The sequence below is a fragment of the Sabethes cyaneus genome, chromosome 2 (genome assembly GCF_943734655.1).
Source record: "Sabethes cyaneus chromosome 2, idSabCyanKW18_F2, whole genome shotgun sequence".
NCBI lineage: Eukaryota > Metazoa > Arthropoda > Insecta > Diptera > Culicidae > Sabethes > Sabethes cyaneus.
In genome coordinates this window covers 13,727,999-13,737,711 of record NC_071354.1, presented here as the reverse complement: position 1 = coordinate 13,737,711, position 9,713 = coordinate 13,727,999, and the positions used below count along the sequence as shown (strand labels likewise).

Below are 9,713 nucleotides of genomic sequence, written 5' to 3'. Positions count from 1 at the left end.
CCCGCCACAACCACCGGCCTTAAACCAGTCAGCACAACTGATACTCGGTCTACCATCCGCGTAAACTGCTCGATAGACCAACTCGGCGGAGCATAACAACTGCAGTAGAACACTCCACCCACTTTGGCAACCGCAAATCCCTCGTCTGCAGTTGACACAACCTCCTGAACCGGGAACCTGCTTGTTGTCCATATAGCCGCCGTCGCAGACCTATCCGAGACCCAGTTGCCGTTTCCGGCAGGGACGCGATATGGATCCGAGACTATGGCAATGTCCATTGCTGACTCAGAAACTGCTTGGTGTAACAGCTGCTGAGCTGTGCTGCAGTGGTTCAGGTTGAGTTGTGTCACTTGCACTATGAACGTGGCTTAGTCGCCGGCACACCGGCCGGGCACCTTGGACCTCCCGTTACGTGCTTTGCTTCCCGTTTACCGGTACAGATCAGGCACTTAGGAGGCTCCGCGCAGTCCTTTGCTTTATGGCCAGCACTGCCACATCTCCTGCACAACTGGCTCCTATCTGGCCCCTTGCAGTTCCAGGCTTTATGTCCGTGCTCGAAACACCGGAAGCAAGCTTCCGACTGCTTGGACACGCTCAGTGGGCATACCGACCACCCCACTTTTAGCCTAGCAGCTTTCAGGGCTTTGTTTCCGTCAATCAGCGGAAGTCGTATGGTGGCTACCTGGGTCCCGGCCGGACCCTTGCGTAGGCGAACCGCCTCGGTTGCCACCACCACTCCACTTTGCTCTTTGAGAGCTTGTACGACCTCACGCACTTCGGTGATCTCGTCCAGGTTCTTAAGCTGGAGAGTCACTTCTGGTGTGAGAGCACGTACCTTCACTCCGTCCCCGAGCACTCCTTCCGCTATTGGCTTGTATGCGGAACTCTTCTTTGTGGCGTCCTTCTTTAACTCGAGGATCATATCGCCCGTGCGTGAGCGGCGGATGCTCCGTACGTCCGCGCCCAGATCCTTGAGTAGGGCGTCTCCTCTCATGGCCTTCAGAACCTCCGAGTATTTCGACCCGTCGGTTTTCAGGATAAGAGCGTCGCCCTTCTTCGCTCGCTTTCTTGCCGGTTTAGGTGGAGCAGTTTTTTTACTGGAGCCTCCTCCGCCTTTTCTCTTGGCCCTAACCTCGGTCCACGGGCCGCCTGTCTTGGAGCTTCCCGCTGATTCATCGGTTAGCTCTGCCAACCCGCTAGCCTGAGGGCTTTTACCGATCAGGCGTTTTTTCGGTCCGCCAGGGGTGCTATCCCCCGGGGACTGTCTCGGGCGCTTGGCGGATGCCTTACCGCTGCTGGTAGCGCTTTCCGTAGCCTCCTGGGCCGCGTTACGACACTCCGTCAACGGGCAAGCGTCCGTTTGTACTGCCTTCGACGCCTTCACGGTCACCTTCTTAGCCTCTCCTGCACGCGCCACGAGGTCGTTGTGCGTTTTGGTCGCTGCATTCAAGGTTCTCCGAAGCATGAGCAAGCTCTGCTTCAGGTCCTTGGAGAAATTGCCGCGACCTGACGTAAACTCGATTATTACCTCGAGCTGCTGTGACGCTGCTACCACTTTAGGTACAGCGTCTCTATTTTTCTCCATCGCCCTGATAAGCGCTGGGCCGTTCATCGCTGTGTCCGGCGTGGTAGGCATACCGCTGCCTTTGCCACCCACACTAGCGCTCCTAGTTGCATCCTTCTCCACCCTTGGTGGAGAACGCTGGATGCCTCCTCTAGCGAACGGGTTTTCCACCGTATCCACACTTGTTATATTTTTGATTTTGTCTTCCATAAGAATCCCACGAGTTGAGGGGAAAGAAAAGTCCGCCACATCAGAGCCCCTCATGATGCGGTAAGGGCTGATTACTGTGGAGGGCGCTCTGGTACTCCACAGGCTCCGTTTGAGGCTGAGTATTTATAGAACCCCCCCCACCATTCATCCCTCGGCACGGGTCGCATGACACCTTGGATTAGGGGTTTATCCATTCATGTTTTTACTTTTAGCCATGGATAATAGCTATTAAAACCATCCTCCTTTGGGGGCTTTGGACCCTCTGCTCAGGTTCTCGGTATTTTCAGGTTCATCGAACATGCTTCTACCGAGATCCGTCATTTGCAGGCGGAGAGTTTACACTCAGCCTTCGCATGAGTGCCCCCTTCTCTGTCCGCATACGACCCTAGTTTCCACCGGTTGTCCGATTTCCACTAAGGAGCGTATCCCGGATGGTACCACGAGGAGGTAGAGATAGGAGTTGCTAAATAAGAGGCTGTGGAACTTCGTGATAGTTCTGGAGCGCATTATTCAACCATTTACCATCCAAACGTCGGGCATAGAAAAGATAAAGCGTCGTTTTGCTTTGCCGGTTGACTGTCCTGCCGAAAAAAACAAAATTCGTAAATCTCCAACAGTCGATAGCTCCAAGTCTATAAATCGGATATGAAATAAGACCGAGAATTGGACGTAAAATTCGACTTGAATGATAGAAATTGGCTTTAAAATGGGACATTGAAATTGAACTTAAAATTAAACTTGTGATTTGTTGTGTTCTTCAGTAAATACACTACTTATTTTCGTATAACTTGAAATTTATTTCTCTGCATGTTGTAAGTACAGTTATGGAAATCAACTTGTGGAAGAAAACGATAAACGATAAGTATGCGGTGCGAAGCACGAACAGTTTCAGGGTTGTAGCTACAGGGGTGGTAGCATCTCCCCCTTTAAGTGAAACCTACGATATAGTCCTGTAGACGTTTTGGTAAGCGACTGGCCCTAACTGGTCTAGGAGCATTCGTCGATTCAGGCTGAACTACTGCCTGAGGGGCAACTGCTGAACCAGCCTCCGACTCAAAGAATTCCTCACTGTCCGATGTTGTCTGACTATCATCCTGACGGAGCGATGGTTTGCTGTATTGATGACTGTGTTAACTGAAAATCGTCCACCAGAATATCCAGCGGGGTTGGCACTGGTAACGGTTTAACTGCTTCGTTGAATCTCTGTCTCAGCTGATTCACGTGGGAGCGTACCAGTTTTCTCCGACCTGACTGGTAATCGAGTAGCACATTATAATTCACTCCACCAATGACTTCGATAACAGTCCCTGGAATCCACTTCCACTTATTTGCGTTTGAATAGAGCTTTGCGTAGACTGCAGAACCTGCCTTAAACCTTGGACGAAGTTGATTAGACGTGTTAGTAAATACTGGGGAGCGCAAGAGATCGAGAGTTGTTCGCATAGGCCTGCCCAGCATTTCCTCTGCTGGAGACTTCCCAGCAAGCGCGGCACTAGGTGTAGAGCGGTACACCTGTAAAAATGTTTGCAGTGCTTTGAGTGATGGTACTTCTTCCCCTTCAACGATTTTGCGTAACGACCGTTTCATGGTGTCCACAAACCGCTCCGCCTGCCCGTTTGACTGCGGATGATACGGGGCAGTACGAATGTGGATGATTCCAAGTTCGTCACACACTTTCTTGAACTCACTGCTACAGAACTGCGTTCCATTGTCAGTAATAATGGTCGTGGGAATACCAAAACGGGCGAAAGATTCCTGAAGAAATCTGATTGTAATCGACGCAGTTGTCGATCGTGTTTGAAAAATTTCAGGCCACTTGGAATACGAGTCGACAATAACCAAATAGTACATTCCGTCGAGCGGACCCGCGTAATCCAAGTGAATCCGTTGCCATGGTCCATCTGCTCGTGGCCACGGTTGAGATTGGAAATGTGGTGGTGACTTGGCTGCACTGGCACAGATATCACATCGACGAACAAGGTCCTGAATATCGTTGTCGATGTTTGGCCAATATACAACACTTCGCGCGATAGCTTTCATCCGTTCGATGCCCTGATGACCGCGGTGAAGCTGTTTTAAAATTCGCTGACTATATTTTTCGGGCACAACTACACGTTCCTCCATCATGACACATCCGTTTACCACCGAAAGAGACTCACGGCGAGCGTGAAAAATTTTCAGCTTTGGATCTTCAACCTTTCGATGCCAGCCGTCATTGATAAGCTGCACTACTTGCTGAAGAATCGCGTCTTTCTTGGTAGCTGCGCTAACCATCCTGAAATTCACCGGTAGTGAAGTGAAACACTCAGCTAGACCTGCGTTGACCTCATCTTCCAGACCAATGGCTGCTATGATATACTCTTCCTCGGGCTTTTGATGATTGCTTATCAGTCGGGAGAGCACATCTGCATACCCGAAGTTATCTGTGGAAACGTATTCGACGTTGAAATCGTAACCAAGCAACGATAAAGCCCAACGTTGAAGTCTATTAGCGGTATGTAGTGGAATACCCTTTTTCGACCCGAATATTTTCAGTAACGGTTGATGATCCGTCTGCAACGTGAACTTGCGTCCTAGCAGCATACGACGAAATTTGGTTACTGCGAAAACTAGGGCTAATGCCTCTTTTTCCACTTGACTATACTTCTGTTCAGTGTTGGTAAGAGTTTTCGAAGCGTGCGCAATCGCTTTGAGCTGGTTGTTAGGAAAACGATGCATAATGACTGCTCCTACTCCGGTCTTGGAAGCGTCGCCGGCTACAATCAGCTCCAATGACGGATTGTAGTGCGTCAGTAACAAGTCTGATTGTAATACTTTCTTGATTGTGTCGAAAGCTTCCTGGCACTGTGCACTCCACACAAACTGGGAATCCTTTTTCAGGAGAGCATCAAGTGGCTGTCTGATTCGATGAATTTCCCGGACGAACTTCCCGTAGAAATTTGCTGCCCCGAGGAATGATCTAAGCTCACTGACGTCCTTTGGTTGTGGCATTTTGACAATTGAAGCCACCTTCTCCGGATCAGGTTTAATACCGTCAGCGTTGATGATGAAGCCCAGGTACCTGATTTCGGACTTGTAGCAACTACACTTTTCTGGACGTAAATGGAATCCATATTCTTGGATACGACTGAAAAGTTTTTCCAGGTTACGGTCATGTTGCTCTTTGTTGACGCTGTAGACAATGAAGTCGTCGAGAAAGCAATCCACTCCTTCCAGACCCGCGATCATCTTGCTCATAAGTTGCTGGAAAGCACCAGGTGCCGATTTTACTCCCGGAGCCAACCGATTGAATTGAAATAGCCCGCGGTGTATTAATCGTCAGAATCTGCTTGGATTCGTCGTCTACCTCGACCTGTAAATAGGCGTCCGACAAATCGATTATGCTGAATACCTTGTTTCCAGACAACTTCGAAAAAATATCGTCTGGTGACGGTAGCGGATAGTGGTGCGGTTCGAGCATTGAATTGAGTCCTGTCAAGTAATCTGCGCAGACTCGTACTCTTCCGCCCGGCTTCCTTACTGAGACAATTGGTGCGGCCCAGTCCGAAAAATCTACTGGCGAGATAATGCCAAGCCGTTGAAGTCGATCGAGTCAACCATGGAAACTGCGTGAAACGGTACTGGTCGTTTAGCTCTGAATACCGGTTGTGCATCAGGTTTCAGATAAAGCTTCACTTTTGTCTTTGTGCAATGACCCAACGAATCATTAAAAACTTCGGGAAAACGAGTGAGGTACCAGTTTACAGGATTATTAGCAGTAGAATGATTTACCTGATTGCAAATGCTTGTTAACGGTTTCGCCCAAACATCGAAAGCATTCATGAAATCCAGACCGAGTAAATTCAAATTATTTACTGATGTGACGTAACAAGTTCCGCTACGTTGCTCTTCGCCGATCTGCATGATACAGGAAAATTCTCCCAGAAGAGGCAACTGTTCACCGGACGCTGTACGTACTCTGTGTTCGGTATGAGAGAAAACTGGAGATCCACACTTTTTCCAAATCTGCTCCGAAATAATGGTTATGTCCGAGCCACAGTCGAGTTGTAATTTTACGGTGTGACCGTTGATCTGCGTTGTCACATATTTCCGTTCACTGCGTACCTGGTTGACTGAATATACGCTGTTCGACTGATTATGCTTTTTGTTCCGCTTCTGTTGCTGTTGCGGCGGTTGCGACTGTTTATTCTCACCAGACGTTTTGACAGTTCTGTTGAAACAGCTGCAGTATCCCTCTTTGTGTCCTTGTCGGTTGCACTGTTTACAAACATGGTTTGTATAGGAGCAATTTTTTGCAAAATGCATGGCTCCACACTGCCAACAGGGTGAACGAGGAAGATCTGTTTGTTTCGTAGCAGCTTTCGGTTGCTTATGGTGCTGCTTGTGTTGCTGAATCACTTGCACACTGGACGATGTGTTCTTTTCTACAAGCGCCGTATCGTGTTTTAGGTTAGACAGTCGCTGACATTCCGTTATGAGCACTTCGATATTGGTCTCCTTTCCAGCATCTGATTCCAGCTTGGAGAGAAGACGCGTCCTGACCTCCGTCTCCTTTGAAGATTGCAACCCGCAGACGAAAATCAGTGCTTTAAACTGGTCGATTGTGAGATTTGCCAAATCAAAATCTTCGCAATAACGATTTACGACTCCGGCATAGGTGACTGTGTGGCCTCACCAGGTAGCGCAGGGAGTATATCAATCACACATCTTACCTCGTTGACGGTCCAGCAGGAAAAGAGGTCGATTCTATGAAGGAATTTCCTAGCATGCTTTAATCCGTAGGATTATCAACGCATGCTGTGATCCGCGGATTGTCGTGTCGGAGTTGCTGTTAACCGATAACCGCGTGTATACAGTATGCACCCGTTTGTTGGCGCATATATTGTTCGCAGGTATTTTCCACCTGCCACACATCCCCCTTCCACTCCATTAAAAAGTGAAGTTGTTATAGATTCATTTTACTAGCCGTTTTCACTGTTATTTCACACTCAAATAATTCAGAATGGGAAAATTCACTTCTATTTTATCTGCTTTATAAACAACATATTGTGAGTAACATAATTTATGCTTCGTATTAAAATGTATAGTATACACACTATTAGGAAACGAAATGTGCTTGCCGCCAATATCCCAGCGCGTGCGAAATAACATGGCAAACTTCGGGACATTCGCATGCTGTCATTCATTGTCTAGGGACTCGGTTGGTGTGGCCGTCAAACTCATACATTTCCCATACATCATTCATCGGTACCAAACTTTTGATTCTGGTACCCACTATGGAAAACTCTGCTTACCCGAGAATGATCTAAGAGACACTCACTTCACTTCCACATGTGAAAGAGATAGCACGATATCATGCTCTTGTTCACTGCAGCTCGATACGAAGACGTCAATAGGGTGAAAATCATTGATTAGGACGTCACACAGCCATACGGAAAACGCTTTATCTAAGTTCCCAATGTTGCGTTCAAAGTCTTGTACATTTATGCTATTTCGTCATAACAAAGTGCGAGCATATTCATTGATTCGTAGGATGAAGTCCTAATCCTAATCCTAATGCGGATTGAGTTTCACTAGCTGTTTCAATCGTTTTCCGAGTTAACTTTACAGTTAAAATCTAAATTAGTTTGAAACTGAATTTTTATAACATGCATCAGAATAAGAAAAATCACCCCTAGGACCTCTTTTTTCTTGATGTCCTTACTTGCACTCGACCATTGCTTTTTTTGATGCTAATATTTCACCTCTCTCCAGTTAGGTTGTCGGGAATATGTATAGCATCGCAAACTAATTTATGTGCCAACCGATTACAAGGTCAAGTCCAGTGAGATTCCAATAATTTTTAAGAAATTTGTTGGTCAGCTTTCGAAAATTGAACGGGCTAGTCAAAAATCATACTGTTCATAATTTGGCGAATAAAAACATCCTATTGGCTTTACACAGAACATGCACATTTTACTGTGCCTTTCCTTCAAACAAGGCTCCACAAAGTCTAGCATTCAGTCAAGGTGAGTTTTAAGTACACATCTGTGGTTCAATAACTTATGGTCTAGCCAAGTATTGTGTGCAGACCATCCAATTCGGCATTGCTAAGTTTTGCCACTACAGCTGCAGGCTAGCTTTTAATTTTGCAATCACTTTTCAGAATCGTAAATTAGAATCTATTTCTAGTTGCCTGTATTGTGTTGTCCGGCCAACCAACGGTATCCGGCGATTCCAATGCTGATCATGCACATATCCAAATATCAAACCAATCAATACAAGCTACATACAATCACTATTCACTACATACCAATAACTTTATCGGGCTCTCTTGTATTTAGATTATCCGCGGCGTTTCGTCTTCGACTCATCAGTATGCGACAGTTCTACTTGGACCGTCCATAGACACAATGTCTATGTAACACTGCTTGTGTACCAAGTAAATGAACGGTTTCCTTGAAGTAATTTCATTCTGATGAGATCCAATAAGATCGAAACATGGATTCGGCTCTCTCTTGTATTTGGTTTTGCAACTGACAATTCAATTATTTTACCGCGACTGCGGCCAATTTGATCAACATTGTTGACAATTTTCTTCACATTTCATAATAGCTTTCCGATCCTCCAATGAACGTCTCGTCCATCACCTTTCCTGTTTCCTATTAACAGTACTTTGATGAACGTCTCGTTATATGAAGACTTTTCTATTTTTACTATCAATTGGTGATTCGAGTGTCTCGCCCCATCGAGCTATTGGTAACCAAAACTGCTAGCCAATACTACTCCAATGGGCGTCTCACTCGGCCACAGCCGGAACCAACGGTTCGCGAATTGACGTCTCGTAACACCGGACTATGTTCAAATATCGGCAATACTGTGGTGTACGTCTCGTCAAATCTCATTGCAGTAAGCACGTTAACTGCAATTGCACAGGTGTCGATACCGTTTTTTCACAAACACAGCAGGCGTTGCGTGAATAACGCAATTAACCTCAGCGAGAGAAATTTAATTTGAAGAAATTGAAATGTGTTTGATAAGACTCCCTGCATATTTTTATTTGTTTTCTTCATATGCATCTTGAAACAAGATGCACAGAAACCCAACAGGATCGCCATTGTGTGGCCTCACCAGGTAGCGCAGGGAGTATATCAATCACACATCTTACCTCGTTGACGGTCCAGCAGGAAAAGAGGTCGATTCTATGAAGGAATTTCCTAGCATGCTTTAATCCGTAGGATTATCAACGCATGCTGTGATCCGCGGATTGTCGTGTCGGAGTTGCTGTTAACCGATAACCGCGTGTATACAGTATGCACCCGTTTGTTGGCGCATATATTGTTCGCAGGTATTTTCCACCTGCCACACAGTGACGTAATCATCAGCATCGCACTTGACCACACGAAAACATTCGTAGCGTTTACTGAAGAGTGATTTCTGCTGACCGAATATAATTTTCAGCTTCTGGATTACCTGGTCGAAGGTAAAATCCCGTGGGTGTTGTGGTAGGAGATAGTTTGTGAACTTTTCGTGAACAGGAACACTTAAACTACGCAGTAGCAAACGTATTTTTGCAGCGTCATCCAGCTCTCTACCGTCCGCACTGAAAAGATCCTCGTATTTGTTAAACCATCGGTCGAATGTCATTCCAGCAGCTGGATCATAGAAAAATTCCTTGATTATCGATGAAAGTGATTCGACAATTTGGTCAACGCTCCGCTTAGAGACTGCTGGTGTTGCCGGCTGTCCAGAAAGCCGCTCCAGAAGAAGTAAAAGACGTGTATTTTGATCCGCCATTTGCTTCAACAGCTCTTGTGTGTGAGTTTCTGCGAATCCAGGAAAAGCATCACTATTTCCACCGCCTTCTGCCATTCTGCTACCGGGAACTGATGAAAATCCTTTAGTGCAACTTCTCGTCGCCAAATATGTTGTGTTCTTCAGTAAATACACTACTTATTTT

General features: G+C 46.4%; 1 protein-coding gene across 1 annotated transcript; it reads right to left on the bottom strand.

Annotated features, from left to right (window-relative positions):
- Positions 1–2,863: 2,863 nt before the first annotated feature.
- LOC128735116 (uncharacterized protein K02A2.6-like) lies at positions 2,864–5,002 on the bottom strand. The gene has a single exon (XM_053829610.1). The coding sequence runs from the start codon at positions 5,000–5,002 to the stop codon at positions 2,864–2,866; it is 2,139 nt and encodes a 712-aa protein (XP_053685585.1).
- Between the last annotated feature and the right edge of the window lie 4,711 nt (positions 5,003–9,713).